Here is an 18,789-nt window from a genome sequence, read left to right on the forward strand (position 1 = left end):
CAATGTCTTGCATCATCTTCAGCATCAACAGTCTAAATTCTTTTTCCTGGAGGCTGAGAATCTCATTACTTAACTGATTTTCTGGGGTTTTTCCTTTCTCCCTCATCTGAGTTATAGTTCTCTGTCTTTTTGTTTTTGTATGTTTTTGGTGTGGTGACCTTTTGTGTCCTCCTCTTTTTCTTCTGGAGTAGGATATCTTTTTTAAGGTTTCTGGTCCATTTGGGTGAAAAATGCTCAGTTTTTAGTTGTGAATTTTGTTGTTTTTAGGAGAGATGTTGAGCTCCAGTCCTTCTATTCCACCATATTAATCCCATCTCTCAAAAATAAAATACCCTTTAAAGTTCACCCCAAAAAATCAAATATCTGGGAATACACCTGACCAAGGAGGTGAAAGACTTATATGCTGAGAACTATAAAATATCAATCAAGGAAATTTAAGCAGATGTAAAGAAATGGAAAGATATTCCATGCTCCTGGGTTGGAAAAAAAAATGTTGTCAATATGGCCATACTACCCAAAGCGGTCTACAGATTCAACACAATCCCTACCAAATCACCCATGACATTTTTCACAGAACTAGAACAAACAATCCAAATATTTATATGGAACCACAAAAGATCCTGAATTAACAAAGCAATTCTGGGGAACAAGATCCAAGCAGGAGGCATAACTCTCCCAGACCTCAGGCACTATGACAAAGCCACAGTCATCAAGACAGTGTGATACTGATACCAAAACAGACAGACAGACAGCCCAGTGGAACAGAATAGAGAGCCCAGAAATAAACCCTGACACCTACGGTCAATTAATCTGTGACAAAGGAGGCAAGAACAGAACATGGGAAAAAGACAGTCTTTTCAGCATGTATTGCTGGGAAACCTGGACAGATGCATGCAAATCCATGAAACCAGAACACACCCTCACACCATGCACAAAAAAACAACAAACAAACAAACAAACAAACAAAAAACCCTCAAAATGGCTGAAGGACTTAAATATAAGACAAGACCCCATCAAACTCCTGGAAGGGAACAGAGGCAAAACATTCTCTGACATCAACCTTACAAATGTTTTCTCAGGTCAGTCTCCCTAAGCAACAGAAATAAAAGCAAAAATAAACCAATGGGACCTAATCAAACTGACAAGCTTTTGCACAGCAAAGGAAACCAAAACGACAACTCACAGAATGGGAGAAAATAGCTTCAAATGATGCAACTGACAAGGGCTTAATCTCTAGAATATACAAGCAACTTGTACAACTCAACAGCAAAAAGCCAACAACCCAATGGAAAAATGGGCAAAAGACCTGAATAGACATTTCCCCAAGGAAGATATACAGATGGCCAACAAGCACTTGAAACAATGCTCCACATCCCTGATTACTACAGACATGCAAATCCAAACTACCATGAGGTACCACCTCACACCAGTCAGAATGGCCATCATTAATAAGTCCACAAATAACAAAGGCTGGAGGAGGTGTGGAGGAAAGGGAACCCTCCTGCGCCACTGGTGGGAATGTAAGCTGGTACAACCACTATGGAGAACAGTATGGAGGTACTTTAGAAATCTATACATACAACTACCATATGACCCAGCAATCCCACTCTTGGACATATATCTGGACAAAACTTTCCTTGAAAAAGACACATGCACCCACATGTTCATTGCAGCACTATTCACAATAGCCAAGACATGGAATCAACTCAAATGTCCACCGAGAGATGATTGGAGTAATAAGATGTGGTATATACACATAATGGAATACTATTCAGTCATATAAAAGAACAAAATAATGCTAATTTGCAGGAACATGGATGGAACTAGAGACTCTCCTACTGAGTGAAGTAAGTCAGAAAGAGAAAGACAAATACCATAGGATATCACTTATATCTGGAATCATGGACTTGGAGAATAGACTTGTGGTTGCTGAGGGGGAAGGGGAGGGAGTGGGATGGATTGGGAGCTTGGGGTTAATAGATGCAGACTATTGCCTTTGGAATGGATTAGCAATGAGATCCTGCTGTGTAGCACTTGGAACTCTGTCTAGTCACTTATGATGGAACATGAAATGTGACAAAATAGAATGTATACATGTATGTGTAACTGGATCACCATGCTGTACAGTAGAAAAAAAATAAAAGGCAAAAAAATAAGATGCTGAACATTGCTAATTATCAGAGAAATGCACATCAAAACTATAATAAGGCATCACCGCACACTGGTCAGAATGGCCATCATCAAAAAGTCTACAAACAATAAATCCTGGAGAGGTAATGAAGAAAAGGAACGCTTCTGTACTGTTGGGAGGCATGTAAATTGCTGCAGCCCCTATGGAGAGCAGTCTTGAGGTTCTCTAAAAAAATTAAAAATAGAAGAATTCCTGTTGTGGTGCAGCAGAAACGAATCTGACTAGCAACCATGAGGTTGCGGGTTCAATCCCTGGCCTTGCTGAGTGGGTTAAGGATCCAGCGTTGGTGTGAGCTGTGGTATAGGTCTCAGATGTGGCTTGGATCCAGCATTGCTGTGGCTATGGTGTAGGCCAGTCCTCTAGCCAGGGAACCTCTATATGCAAATGCAGCCCTAAAAAAAAAAGGAAAGAAAAAAGAAAAAAAAAACAAAACTAAAAACAGAGTTGCCATATGATCCAGCAACCCCATATATCCAGAAAAGCTGGAAACTATTTCAAAAAGATAAATGTGCTCCAATGTTCACAGCAGCACTGTTTATAATAGCTAAGACATGGAAGCAACCTAAATGCCCATCAACAGATGAACAGATAAGGAATATTACTTGACCATAAATAGAATGAAATAATGCCATTTACAACAACATGGATGACCTGGATTATCATATTAAGTGAAGCAAGCCAAACAGAGAAAGACAAGTATCATGTGATATCACATATATGTGGAATCTAAAAAAATGATTCAAATGAACTTATTTACAAAACAGAAACAGACTCACAGACATAGAAAATAAACTTATGGTTACCAAAGGGGAAGGGGGGAGGGATAAAATAGGATTTTGTGATTAACAGATACACACTACAATTTATAAAACAGATTTTATATATACATTATATATATGTAATACATAAAACAACAAAGACTTACTGTATAGCACAGGGAATCATATTCAATATCTTATTACAACCTATAATGGAAAAGAATCTGAAAAAGAATACATATACATATATGCAACTGAATCACTTTGCTGTATACCTAAAATACAATATTATAAATCAACTATACTTAATTAGAAAAAAATAATTATTGTCTCTAAAAACTATTTTCTCTTCTCCCAAATCAGTACTCACTCCTCACTTCCTGCAAATGATTGCTTTATTTGCACGCATGCAGCAATTATAGCACTCACTATGCTGCAATATGGTTTTTTTTATACAAATCTCTTGATGTCACAGGTAGGAAATGACAGCATTGCCCTGAAATGACAGCATTTTCCTGCAGTAGACAGATGAGACCACCCAATATCCAAGAAAATAGGTATCTAGGCTCTCCCATTTTTGTCATCTACCTGGGTAACTAGCCTATCAGGGTTGAGACGTTCTGCGGCAGATCTTGACCTCCTAATTAATACCAGTGACTAGACCTTAATTATTCATCTCAATATGCTCAGAGCCTATTATGCTGCTTTTTACATAGCTGATAATTAGTGCTTTTATTAGTTCATCTCAGCTAATGTTTATTGAGTGTCCACCAGGCACAGTGCTAATTGATAGAAATACACTGGTGAACAAAGTAGATATAGTTTTACCCTACAATTTGGTGGGGCAGAGAAATACTAAACAAATATATAAGTTGGAATAACCACTTCAAAGGAATAGTACGGAGTGCTATGAATGGTATGGAAATATTTGAATAAACGAATGAAAGAAAACATTGTCTATTTCATACTGTGACATCCATTTATTAGAAAGATATACTCAATAGGAAACGAAAGAGAATATTGTGGGCTGTCTCAGGACAGATTAAGAATCCCCCAAAACAATCTAACTCCTGTGTTCAGGCTCCCAAGATGCAGCCTAAGACCTCATTAGTTTTTTTGGGTCCTATCTCATGAGTGACTCATTCTGAACTCACTCACAGGCAACTAAAAACCCTAAGATATTTTTGCTGTTTTTTAACATGCTGCCATAAATCCAAATCTCCTTGTATGCATCCAACTGGTTATTTGGATCTATGTAAGAGGTAACTTTCTGTGTTTGTCCATTAGCTTTCATCTTGCTGGATTTGGTCTATCGATTTGACCTGCCCAAATCCTGTCATGCCCAGTCGTGTTTGTATGTTTCCCTTCACAGCAAAGGGTATGGCTACTGAATAGAATTCCCTGTTTGTATGTTTCCCTTCACAGCAATGGGTATGGCTACTGAATGGAATTCCCATATTCAAGTTGCTAAAAGGAGTGAAAATTGAGTAGGGGTGGGGGCGGGTGCCTGGGGGTAGAGATCACCTGTGAAATACAATCAGAAACATAAAAATGTCTGTATCTTTGCATTTGTTTGTTTGTTTGTTTGTTTTGATTTTGGTTTTTTCGTGTTTTAAGGCTGCACTTGTGGCATATGGAGGTTCCCAGGCTAGGGGTCGAATCAGAGCTATAACCACCAGCCTACACCACAGCCACTGCAATACTGGATCCTTAACCCACTGAGCAAGGTCAGGGATTGAACCTGCATCCTCGTGGATACTAGTGAGGTTCTTTGACTGCTGAGCCATGATGGGAACTCCAAAAATGTCCATATCTTTGCATTTGTAATTATACTTCTGCGAATCTCTTCTAGCAAAATAATACCAAATAAGGAAAAAAGTTTTATGTAAGAAATTGTTTTTACTACATCATTTATAGCAGTGAATAGCAGACTGGAAAATTCTAATATCTTATAATGGTCATGATTAAGCTTAGATGAGCGTAACAAGAGAAGGTTTCCTATAAACTAAGAGAGAATTCCTCAGAACATGCTTGCAATAGCATTTTGTTTTTAGAAAAGTGTGTTGAGAACTCATTTAGCTCCTCACATGGCTTAAAACTCCTTAGGTGCCAATAAATACGTATTGTTAATAAGGAGATAATGAAAATAGTTTATAAACAGGTGATTAAGAATATGGAATAATTAGTTATTGAAAGATACTTGTTTGTGTGGTATTGATAAGGAATCTTCTCAAGCAAACAGCTTTTAAAATGAGGCTTTTTCCTTGGATTGGCAGACTATTTCCTAAATTAGCTGATGCACACAGGCCTTAAATTAAAAATAAAATAAAGCAGCTGGAGTTCCCTGGTGGCCTAGTGGTTAATGATCTGGTGTTGTCACTGCTGTGGCTTGGGTCACTGCTGTTGTGCCAGTTCGATCCCTGGCCCTGGAACTTCTTCTGCATGTGACGGGCCCATCCATGCATATACAAAATAAATAAAATAAAACAGTGGTATTATAAATTAGCAGCTTGAATTTTGGTACAAATACTGTGCTTAAAATTCTGCCAAATTTGAGTGCCTACTGCATGAAGGGTGCCGTTCGAGGTGCTGGGATATAGCAGCAAACAAGACAGGCACAGATCCCTGCCTCCTGGAACTTACTGTTTAGTAGAAGTGAAAGATAACACTCAAGTCAGCAAGTGAACCAGACAGCACGTCAGGTGGCAATAAAGGCAACAGATAAACATTAAGTGGTGGCGAGGGATACAGCTTAGGGGGAATGAAGTTTCAAACAGGGCAATGGGGCAGCAGCCCCACCCCATTCCCCCAGGAAAGGGATGTCTGAGCAGAGACCTGGAGGAGGAGGGAGAAAGAGCCAGTTAGTTGGCTGGGCCATGAGCATTCCAGGGAGCGACTAGCAAGAGAATTTTAAAGGATTGGTGGATTACTTTTGTACAGGCAGTCCAGCCGCTGCATTCCTTGTCACTTTCAATTAACCATGAGTACACCCAGCTAGCTCATCAAAGAGACTCCCGTGTCTCTCCCTTCTGGAGGCCAGGGACAGACACCCTAGTCTGTGCCAAAGCTGCCACGCTGGACCATGCAGCTGGAAGCAGAGGAGGGAGCCCCACCTCCTCCTCTTCGGGCCTCTTGCTGGGCTGGTGAAAGCTGTAACCCTTGCCTCCCTGTCCCTAGCTGCCCCATTCCCTCCCTGCTGAGTCTAAAGGGGCATTAAAATTTGCTCTTGTTTCTTTTGTACCTGGTGAGTCTGTGCTGTCTGTGTAAGGGCTCTCTCATTTAGAAGCAAAATCACCCACTCTCAGAGTCACTTTTAGAACTAGGAATGTAATCTTTCCCCACATTTAAAGGGTATTAGAGTTCTGCTGTTGGTGTTAAGTCATCAAAGCTGTCATATTTGGAGTGAGGGTGAGAACAAAGAAGTATATCCAAATATTTGTTAATTGCTACATATATATTTTAAAAATTGCATTGGCATTTGCAGCTTCTGATCATCTGCTCATGTTCCAAGTGATGACTTGCTGACTTTTTGCCACATCTGTTGATCTAAGGCACAGTTACAAGGAAGATGCTGTGAGCTCCATGAGGGCAGAACTATGTCTGTTTTTTCCCCTTTGTATCCCCAGTGCCTGGCATATGGGAGACACTTACTATATACTGATGAATAAATGAGTGACTCCACAGATGACAGATATGGTACAGAGAGGAAAGACTTTTATGCTAGAGTGGAAGAGGGGAAGCACAGAGACCACAGTGTCTGAAGCAGAAGAGGTAACTTTTGAGATACTGAGTATACAAGTGAAGAGTTTAATTAATGCACAAGGGCAGGGCAGGGCTGGGGAGATGAGTGTGAGAAAATCACCAGCACAGGGTCCCTTCTCCCTCTACCTTCCACCCACCTCCTACACCACAGATGTTTAATTACTTTGGTCAATTTACTTAAACCCTTGGAAACTCTGTTTCATCATCTGGAAAATGGGAATAACCATCCTGCCTTCACAGTGTTGTTATGAGAATTAATTAGGACAAGGAATATAAAGCTCTTGACATAGAGACTATTACCATAAAAAAGTTATAATAGATTCTCACTTTATCACTTAACACGTACATATTGAGAGACAGTGTACGTGGTTGGGAGCAGGGATCTGGAGTCAGACTGCCTGGGTTTGAATCCCAGCTTTATCACTTAGAGCTGAAAGACCTTTAGAGTTAATGAATTGCTCTGTGCCATTTCCTCATCTGGGAAAAACAGGACAATAACACTGATCTTCTGGTGCTGCTCTGAAGGTTAAATGAGTTAATAAACATAAACCACTGAAAACTGTATCTGGCACACAAGAATTATTATCAAGGCTAGGCATGTTTCATGTGTGTTTCCCACTTTGATCCCTCTAGGGCTCAAACAGCAGATATGTTGATATAGGACCGAGGAATTCACTTTGGATGGGCTGGATCCATTTCTCATTTCAACAGTGGTTCTCAAACTCAGTTACATTGGATTCACTCTGGGAGCTTGCTCAAACACAGACCTGATTCAGTAGGTCTGGGTGGAGCTTGAGATTTTTTTTTTTAATTTTTAAAAATTACAGTTGATGTACAATATTCTGTCAATTTCTGCAGTACAGCAAAGTGACCCAGTCTCATATATATATACTCTTTTTCTCACATTATCCTCCATCATATTCTATTCAAAGTGACTAGATATAGTTCCCTGTGCTATACAGCAATGAGATTCTGTACCTCTAACAAGTTCTCAGGTAGTGCTAATGCTGCTGGTCCAAGGACAACGCTCTGAGAACCTCTGTGGTAGAACAAGAAAGGATGTCAGAAGCTCCAAGAGAAGAAGAGAAGGAGGATGTATAAAGAGATAAGGGTTTGGCAAAAGAAATAAAAGGCATACAAATAGGAAGAGAGCAGTAAAACGCATACAAATAGGCAGAAAGCAGTGAAACTGTCACTGTATGCAGATGACATGATACTATACACAGAAAACCCTAAGGACTCAACCCAAAAACTACTTGAACTGATCAACAAATTCAGAAAAGTAGCAGAATAAAATATTAGCATTCAGAAATCAGTTGCATTTCTGTATACTAACAATGAAATACTAGAAAAGGAATACAAAAATACAACACCTTTTAAAAATGCACCACAAAAAATTAAATACCTGGGAATACACCTGACCAAGGAGGTGAAAGACTTACATGCTGAGAACTATAAAACATTAATCAAGGAAATTTAAGCAGATGTAAAGAAATGGAAAGATATTCCATGCTCCTGGGTTGGAAAAAGTAATATTGTAAAAATGGCCATTCTACCCAAAGCGATCTACAGATTCAACACAATCCCTACCAAATCACCCATGACATTTTTCACAGAACTAGAACAAACAATCCAAATATTTATATGGAACCACAAAAGATCCTGAATTAACAAAGCAATTCTGGGGAACAAGATCCAAGCAGGAGGCATAACTCTCCCAGACCTCAGGCACTATGACAAAGCCACAGTCATCAAGACAGTGTGATACTGATACCAAAACAGACAGACAGACAGCCCAGTGGAACAGAATAGAGAGCCCAGAAATAAACCCTGACACCTACGGTCAATTAATCTGTGACAAAGGAGGCAAGAACAGAACATGGGAAAAAGACAGTCTTTTCAGCATGTATTGCTGGGAAACCTGGACAGATGCATGCAAATCCATGAAACCAGAACACACCCTCACACCATGCACAAAAAAACAACAAACAAACAAACAAACAAACAAAAAACCCTCAAAATGGCTGAAGGACTTAAATATAAGACAAGACCCCATCAAACTCCTGGAAGGGAACAGAGGCAAAACATTCTCTGACATCAACCTTACAAATGTTTTCTCAGGTCAGTCTCCCTAAGCAACAGAAATAAAAGCAAAAATAAACCAATGGGACCTAATCAAACTGACAAGCTTTTGCACAGCAAAGGAAACCAAAACGACAACTCACAGAATGGGAGAAAATAGCTTCAAATGATGCAACTGACAAGGGCTTAATCTCTAGAATATACAAGCAACTTGTACAACTCAACAGCAAAAAGCCAACAACCCAATGGAAAAATGGGCAAAAGACCTGAATAGACATTTCCCCAAGGAAGATATACAGATGGCCAACAAGCACTTGAAACAATGCTCCACATCCCTGATTACTACAGACATGCAAATCCAAACTACCATGAGGTACCACCTCACACCAGTCAGAATGGCCATCATTAATAAGTCCACAAATAACAAAGGCTGGAGGAGGTGTGGAGGAAAGGGAACCCTCCTGCGCCACTGGTGGGAATGTAAGCTGGTACAACCACTATGGAGAACAGTATGGAGGTACTTTAGAAATCTATACATACAACTACCATATGACCCAGCAATCCCACTCTTGGACATATATCTGGACAAAACTTTCCTTGAAAAAGACACATGCACCCACATGTTCATTGCAGCACTATTCACAATAGCCAAGACATGGAATCAACTCAAATGTCCACCGAGAGATGATTGGAGTAATAAGATGTGGTATATACACATAATGGAATACTATTCAGTCATATAAAAGAACAAAATAATGCTATTTGCAGGAACATGGATGGAACTAGAGACTCTCCTACTGAGTGAAGTAAGTCAGAAAGAGAAAGACAAATACCATAGGATATCACTTATATCTGGAATTTAATATATGGCACAAATCAATCTTTCCACAGAGAAGAAAATCATGGACTTGGAGAATAGACTTGTGGTTGCTGAGGGGGAAGGGGAGGGAGTGGGATGGATTGGGAGCTTGGGGTTAATAGATGCAGACTATTGCCTTTGGAATGGATTAGCAATGAGATCCTGCTGTGTAGCACTTGGAACTCTGTCTAGTCACTTATGATGGAGCATGATAATGTGACAAAATAGAATGTATACATGTATGTGTAACTGGATCACCATGCTGTACAGTAGCAACAAAAAAATTGTTTTGGGGAAATAACAATTTAAAAAAAAGAGAGAGAGATAGGGGTTTGGGAAAAATCTCAAATAGGACAGATTTATAGAAAAAATAATTTGTTCATTTATCCATTCAACAAATATTTATTCACTGCCCACTGTAAGTAGGGCCCTGTATTTCCCAATTGCTTGCAAAGACCAAGATTTAACCAAGCGGAAACAACAGTGAGTTGGACAGGATTATCAAGCTATTGAATTAAAATAACTCATGCATTGTGTGTGTGTGTGTGTGTGTGTGTGTGTGTGTATCAGAATACACCCAATATAAAATTTACCATTTTAACCATTTTTAAGTATACAGTTCATGGCATTAAGTATATTCATGTGTTGTACAAGCTTTACCACCATTTATCTCTAGAACTTTTTTCATCTTCCCAAACTGAAACTCCACACCTGTTCATCATTAATTTCCAGTTTCCCCTCCTCCACGTCCCCAGGCAACCACCATTCTTTCTGTTTCTGTGAATTTGACTCCTCTATGTAGCTCATATAATTGACAACAGACAATATTTGTCATTTTTAGGCTGCTTACTTCATTTCATTTAGTATAATGTCTTCAAGGGTCATCCATGTTAGAGGATATGTCAGAGTTTCCTTCCTTTTCAAGGGTGAATAATATTCCACTCTCTGTATATGCCACATTTTTTTTTAATCCATTCATTCATCCACGGACATGTAGGTTGTTTTTGCTTTTTGGCTATTGTGAATCATGCGACTGTGAACATGAGTGTACACATGTCTGTTCAAGTCCCCGCTTTCTACTCTTTGGGGTACATACTTCTAAGCATCATTTTAAAGCAGATAAATTTTGTTTGGGTGAATATGAAGATTACACCCCCCCAATCCCCCACATTTTCCCCTCTTAGAACTTTTCCCTTCCTGACACTCAGGTAGCTAGATCTCTCAGCTGCCCCCACGTGATAAATCTTTCACACCTTCCAGTAAAATAGCACAACGAGAACAAGGGGAATATATTTTAGCACTTTATGGACTGAATGCATGCATGGATCTTCCTTTCCCTTTAATGACATCCTTGCTGATGCACTGTCCAAACACACCCATGTCAGGAGTTTGTTCACTACTATAAGGAAGCCATTTAGTTGTTGGAATCAGACACCTGATAGAAAAGCCTGGCCTTACCACTTACTAGCCCTTTAGGCAAGTGATCTAATCTCTCCAGTTTCAATTTTCCTGATCTATAAAATAGCAATAATAGTTCCTATCTACTTGGTTGTTTTGAGAATTAAACTAAGATGAAGTCAACTAATTAAGATACAATCAACCAAGATAAGGTTAAGCACTTAACCAAGTGCCTGGCATATTGTAGGTACCCAACAAATACCTAAGGCATCCTTAATGTTATTGGGTAACTCCTTCAGATACATGCCAAGAAAGTTCCTGCTATGTAGGTCCATAGAAGGACATTATAATGAGCATGGAATTAACAGTCTCACTAGACCAGAAGCCCAGAAATCTAAACATTTTTTTTTAATTACAGGATTCAGGAAGTTCCCTTGTGATGCAGCAGGTTAAGGATCTGACATTGCCACAGCTGTAGTGCAGGCTACAACTGTGGCACGGGTTTGAACCCTGGCTTGGGAACTTTCACATGCCATGGGTGTGGCAAACAAAAAAAATCACAGGATTCAAAATTACAACCTGGCCACAAAGGGTTAAAAGATGTCTTTGGATGGGGAAGCTATTTTGGGGACATGGTCCTCTGTGGAACCCACAAGTGGTACCAGAGTCCCCAGCAGCAGCTATGGGTATAAGTATTCTTCTTAAGATTTTTTTTCTTAAGTTTGCAAATGCCAGACAAAAATGGATTCCAGAACAATGGAAACTGGAAATGAGAAATGGTTCCAGGAAATTTGGCCAGGCCTCCTCCTAGGATCGCCCCAGTCCTTCTGGGACATGTTCTGACAACTCACTGGCTGCTTTCTAAAGCTCTGAGAGGGGGTGATATTCCCGCCACTGCCTTTGGAAGAATATTCCCCTGTGAAATATGACTCACTGTCAGGGCCCTTGCCTTTGAGATTCCCTTTCTTCTCCTGACCCACTTTCGTCTTGCTGTGCCCTTTTGTCCAAAGTCAAACGAAGCACCCCTGGAGGAGGCGGCTCTGTGCAGACTGACATTTAAAGACCATTACCACCTCTTAAACTCAGCCCTGTTCATTTAGCCAAGCAAAGCATGTTTAATTCTTTTAATCGTCCCTCATAAATCAATCTCTTCTTTCCCTTAATAGTCCTTCTCCTGTGCTTTGAACTCCCTCCAGTCTGGCCATCCTGAGCTCTTGTTCCGTTTACACTTGAGAATTGCCAGTCAATCATGAAACGGCTGCATAGGAAAAACAGCCAGGTCTCGCCAGTGTTCTGGGAGCTCTCACCATGCTGGACAATCTGCTGCCCAAAGGCTCCGTAAGCCCCAGAAGAGCCCTGCCTGGTGCTCAACCCAAAAGGCTTGAAGGTAGACTTGAGCCATTTGCTGCCTGCTCCATTATGGGTCTTTGTATGGCTCTGGCTCCCTGGCCAATGATCAAGGGCATTGCATGAGGTGCCATCTCAGACAACTGCCCCCTTCCTTTCCCTCAGCCTCCTCAGTACCCCCGCCCACTTTTCACTTGGGCTTCTACCTGCAAGGCGACAAGGGCCACTGGATAAACCGAGAAGGGGTCTTACCTGGAAGGTCCCAGCGTGGTCTTCCTCTTTATCACCCTCTCTATTCTCTTTGAGGGCAATTAATGTGAATCCTCTGAAGTAGGAGGGAGGGGCTGCTGATAGTGTCACTGCAGAGAAAAAAGAAAGCAGATGATAAGCATGAGAATCAGCTGGCTTCCATTTGTTCTCCAACATCCCAGACCTGTGGGTTGCAAGGAACAGCTGACAGTGGGAAAGGCTCATTCCACTGAGCAGTGAACTTTCACCTTCACCACCCAGCTCCCTCTCACATTTCAGTACCTGATAAATGCCTTTACTGAGATTTCACTTGGGAATTTTTTTTTACATATTTTCTAAATTTTAATAGTGGGTTGACTTACAGTGTTGTGCCAGTTTCTGCTATGCAGCAAAAAAAAAAAAAAAATGCACACACACAGAGACATATTTCTTTTCTTATATTATCTTCCATCATGGTCTATCCCAAGAGATTGGATATATTTCTTGAATCAAACAAGGCTGAGATGAGCTCTCTCCTGGTAACCACAATCTGATAAAAATAGTCCCTGGTTAGCAACTCCAGTCTTGAGAGTTACCTAATGTTACCCTTTCATGGATTGGCCCAAGAGAAATCCAGCTGCTCTCAGCACAAACTCCAGTAGGATGCCCTTTGTGGCAGAGACTGCTGTGTGTTTTGCAAAACACATTTCCTATTTCTTGTGGATACACAGCTAGATCACATTCCCATCCTCCCTTGTAGTTAGGTCTGTCTGTGCCCCAGTCCTGATGGTAGAAAGGATAGACAGACATGATGCATGCCACTTCCTGCCTGGCCCATCCTAACTTTCTACATGATTCTCCATTCATTCTTCCTCTCCCATCTCTGTTTGCTGAATGCAGGACAACCAGCAAAGGACTCTGATGCCCCAGGAGAAGGATGGTGGAGCCACAAGATGGAAGGAAACTGGGTTTCTGAATAACCACACAATTAATCACTGATGGACCAGAAACATTCATATTATACTTTGCATAAAGTGGAAATAAACTTATATGGTAGGAGATAGTTTATTACAGCAGTTGGAGTTATGAACCTACATTAAACTCTTCCTTCCTACATCTACCTAGAGAAGAAGATATTCATTGAAATTAAGCTCAAGGATCTTAGCAGTGATGTTCACCCTTCCCACTGTAGCTCCAGTCTCCTGAGATGGAAACCCTTTATTGCAATTTTTGCACTGGATTGCAATTCTCTTTTTAGCAGCCTTCTCCCAGGAACTCTGAGTTAATGCTAGAGAGAACTGGGTTTTAATCCTCTCTGTATCCCTATCACCTAGCACAGAGCCTGGCATCTAAAGAGACAGACACTCAATTCAAGTTTCTTGAAATTGATGTAAATTGAGGTTTAAATTACCTTACTGCCTACATGAAAGTGCTAAGATTCTTTAAACATAAAATTAGAGACTATTAGAGCTATCTTGAGAATCTTCCACTCCAAACTTCCAATTGCACAGATAGGAAGCAAAGACCCAGAAATGTCAACAGACACCCTCGCAGTAGTAAGACCACCCAGAGGCAGCCTGAGGGTCTGGCTCCCTCCCCAGTTTAAGTCCCCACCCATTGTTACACATATTGAGTATATAAAGCAACACCCATAATGTGCGTATTCCATAAGGATTGACTATGTTTTCAAAATTTAAAAATCAGTTCATCGAACCTATAATATTTATGGGATTCTGATAAGAAACCCCCTGTTGGGGAGAGGCATTTAGTCTTCTAGTTTCAGTCCAGAAAATGAAACATCTCAAAAATCCAAAAACTATAAACACTAGGGCAATGCAGCCATGGTCCCTGAGCCATCAACACTATGATATCTCAGAGAAAGACTTGGAGACACAAAGATTGCATATCTCATGCTGTGATTGGTCAGTTCATCCCAACAAAAGTAAAGGTACATTCTGATTGGCTACCGACATCTATAAAAGGTCAGATCGAAAGTAAGGAAGAAAGAATGAGAGAAAAGCACAGTGAAGTAAAGAAGAGCAGGAGATGTGGGGTGCTTGGCAATGAAACAAAGAAAATGATGGTTATGATGTCAGGGGGAAGAACTGGGGTCTCTGAGGGTCAGAGAGAGAGCCCTGCCTCAGTCTGAGGTTATCTAGGGTGGGGTTGGATAGGGTGGACTTCAAGCCCATTCTACACGAAACTGGAGGAAGGGGAGCAGAGGAAACAGAGCAGACTGCAAAGGTTCGCTGCCCAGATCATGGCAAATTCCTTTTCACCATTGTAACACCCTGGTTCTGATGTGCCTTTGCTTTTATCAGCCGACACTTGTCGCTCGTTCCTGGAGGACTGGCCTCAGGTCACTAGAGTCTGCCCTGTCTAATATGAAAGGCCCAGCTCCCTTGCATCTGATGAGGACAATTCTGAGAGGTAACTGACATCTTTAAATGGCCCTGCAGGGTCAGAGCCAACCTGGGGTCATGGCCTGGCAAGGCTTCAAGGCTTCTTCCTCCCGTCTCCCTTCCCTACTCCCTTATTGGCTTCCCTGGGAGGACTTCCTCAACAAGTCACTCACACGTAAATCTTCACCTGGGGGTTTGTTATGGGTTAAATTGTGTCCTTCCCAAACATATGTTAAAGTACCAACCCTAGGTTCCTGGGAAATGTGAGCTTATTTGGAAATGGGGTCTTTGCAGATGTAATTAGTTATGATGAGATCCTACCAGATTAGGGTGACCCTACATCTAACATGGCCCACGTCCTTAGAAGAAGAGACACACATGAAAGAAGGCCAGGCGATGACAGAGGCAGAGATTGGAGTGAGGCATCTACAAGCGAACAAATGGTGAGGATTGTCACCAGAGGCTAGGAGAGGCATGGAAGAAGCGGCCTCAGAACCTCCAAAAGGAACCAATGCCAGTGACACCTTGATTTCCGGCTTTTAGCCTCTAGAACTGTGAGCAAATACATTTCTGTTGTTTTAAGCCGATAGTTTGTGGTACTATACACAGGAGGCCTAGAAAATGAATAATATCTGCTTCTGGGGAAGCCAACCTAAGACAGACAGTCAATCTCTGCAGGCTAGTCCCTGGCTTCAGGCCACAACTCAAACTCCACACACTGTGCCTCTCTGGAGAGGCTCACCAAACACATTTCCATTCTCTGCTATGCTATGTTTCAGTCCAGAGACTCGCTCCCTAGCAGTTTCCTGAAAAGCCATATCATTTCACCCTACAGTATTTTTTTTTTCCCAATTGTTATTCATATGCCTGGAATGTTCCAGTGCCTTCATTCCAGGCAAACTTCTTTAGAAATCAGCTAAATTTTCACCTTTTCTGTGATGTTTCCTCTGACTTTCCCATCAAGACCCAGGCTCTTTTTTTCCCTTGGACCTTGTTAAGATTAAAAATACCTAGGCAGGAGCTCCCATCATGGCTCAGAGGTTAACAAGCCTGACTAGCATCCATGAGGACGCGGATTTGATCCCTGGCCTCGCTCAATGGGTTAAGGACTGGGTGTTGCCATGGGCTGTGATGAAAAGGTTGCAGACATGGCTTAGATCCCACATGGCTGTGGCTGTGGCCTAGGCTGGTGGCTACAGCTCTCATTCAGCCCCTAGCCTGGGAACCTCCATATGCCACAGGGGTGGCCCTAAAAAGACAAAAACAAAAATAAAAAACAAAACTAGGCAATGGGCCTAATACCAGCATGTACCTCAAAGTATCACTGTAAAGCATAAATAACACACTGAAGTTCTTAAAATTGTGGCAGATTAACAAGCACTTAATAAACCTTAGTTCTTATTATTATCAATGATGAGATGATCACATCAAGTTACATTTTGCGTGTATTTGTTTGCATATTTATAAGTCCTTCAAAGGCAAGAACCACATCTTAGCTCAGCACAGTGATTAGCACAGAGCTGATGTGTAATTATATTTATTAAATCAAGTTTATGGGCTGGTAGACTCAGTGTTATAAATATGTCAATTCTTCTCAAATGGATTTACAGATTTAGTGCAACCTAAATTAAAATTGCAGCATGATTTCTGTGATGTTGACAGGCCGATTCTAAAATTTACGTGAAAATACAAAGGGCCAAGAATATCTAAGGCAATCTTGAAACAGAAGGGCACAGTTGGATGGCTTATTCTACTAGATATCGAGGCTTAGTGCACCTACAGAAGTTAAGCCAGTGTACAATAGCAAGGAAAGAAAAATATGCCAACTCAACAGTTTGAGGTCCAGATAAAACTCCACATATATATGTAAACTTGATTTATGATTAAGGATGCACTGCATAACAGTGAGGGAAAGAAGGCATTTTCAGTGATAACTAGAATGATCTTGGAGTAGGAAAGAGTTTTTAAACAGGATGTTAGCAAAAAAAAAAAAAACAAAAAAAAACCCTGACAATAAAGATGTATAAATGCAATTATATCAAAATTTTGCTTATCAAAAGACACTATTTTAAAAAAGCAAGCCACGGTGTGGAAGGAGGTATATATAATCCATTTAACCAGAAATTGACTTTTATCCAAATATAGAAAGAACTCTAACATCAATCAGAAAAAGACAACTCAAAGGAAACAAAAAAAAAAAAAGGAAAATCCCATGAACGAATACTTCACAAAGGAAGGTGACCAAATGACCAATGAACACACAAAAAGGCACTTAGCCACACTAGCCATTGGGGAAATAAAAATGAAACCCAAAGTAAAATACTACTGTATTGTCTAATGTTAAAAGGATTAACATTATCAAATGTTGTTAACTGGAATGAATGCTCACACACTATTGATGCAGTGAAAATGAGCAATTTTCCTGGGAAACTCTTCAGTAGCATTTGTTGAAGCTGAGTATATATACATATCTTCTATGATCCAGTACTGTCAGCCCTAAATCAACAGAAATGCAGACATATGTGAACCAAACCACACCTATAAGATGCTCATAGTAACACTATTTCTAATAGCACCCAGTTGGAAGCACTCCAATGACCATCAGCAGGAATGGTTACATAAATTGTAGTCATTGAATTGAATGCTTTAGAGTAATGAAAATGAACAAATTGCAGTTTATTTCAACAACACGGATACATCTCATAAACATAATCTTGAGTAAAATAGACAGACCCAAAAGAATACAAAAAGGATGATGACATTTATACGAAGCTCCAAACCAGGCAAAGTAATCTATGATTCTGGAGGTCGGGTCAGCACCTACAAGTGTGGGAAAGGGAGGCAGCATTGATTTGGAGCAGGGACAGGAGGGGCTTCTGGAGTGCCGGTCGTGTTCTTCTATTTTCTGATCTGGGTGCCAGCTGTGTGAACATATTCAACAAGCAACATTGGCCAAGACACATGATTCATGACTTTGTTGTATGTCAGTTTTTTTTTTTTTTCTCTTTTTAGGGCCACACCCACAGCATATGGAAGTTCCCAGGCTAGGGGTCAAATTAGAGCTGTAGCTGCCAGATTACACCACAGCCACACCAACACCAGATCCAAGCTGTGTCTGCGACCTACACCACAGCTCACAGCAATGCTGGATCCTTAACCCACTGAGTGAGGCCAGGGAGCAAACCTGAGTCCTCATGGATGCTAGTCAGATTTGTTTCCTCTGAGCCATTATGGGAACTCCTGTTGGTTTTCTTTTGTTAAAAATATTATTAAACAATGTTTCTCAATGATAGATACCCATCTTTTCTGTATATCTGTGCAGTGAACTTAAAGGGCTAACCATAAACTCAGCTTTCCAGAATGATGCATTCCTGGAGCTTCCAGAAAACTATAGGTTTTCCTCTACCTTACTGGATACAACACAGAATATGGAGCCCCAAGAGGCTGAACTTGAGTGGTGTTTCACTCCATAATAACCAGTGATGATGATTATGTTACATAGTATAGGAGTTTCCGTCATGGCACAGCGGAAACGAATCCGATTAGGAACCATGAGGTTGCAGGTTTGATCCCTGGCCTCACTCAGTGGGTTAAGGATCTGGTCCTGTCGTGAGCTGTGGTGTAGGTTGCAGACGTAGTTCAGATCCTGCGTTGCTGTGGCTGTGGCTGTGGCCAGCAGCTGTAGTTTCTGATTCAGTTCCTAGCCTGGGAACCTCCACATGCTGCGGGTGCAGCCCTAAGAAGCAAAAAAAAAAAAAAAAA

The 18,789-nt window shown here is 40.8% G+C and overlaps 1 protein-coding gene across 1 annotated transcript in view; it reads right to left on the reverse strand.

Annotated features, from left to right (window-relative positions):
• Nucleotides 1-18,789, reverse strand: part of SPON1 (spondin 1) — a 331,696-nt gene that overhangs the window by 298,111 nt on the left and 14,796 nt on the right. The window contains exon 2 of the mRNA XM_003122966.6: nucleotides 12,650-12,756. Coding sequence (XP_003123014.4) covers nucleotides 12,650-12,756 — 107 coding nt within the window. The remainder of the gene's footprint in view (nucleotides 1-12,649; nucleotides 12,757-18,789) is intronic.

This window comes from Sus scrofa, chromosome 2 (assembly GCF_000003025.6).
Source record: "Sus scrofa isolate TJ Tabasco breed Duroc chromosome 2, Sscrofa11.1, whole genome shotgun sequence".
In the NCBI taxonomy this organism is placed as follows: domain Eukaryota; kingdom Metazoa; phylum Chordata; class Mammalia; order Artiodactyla; family Suidae; genus Sus; species Sus scrofa.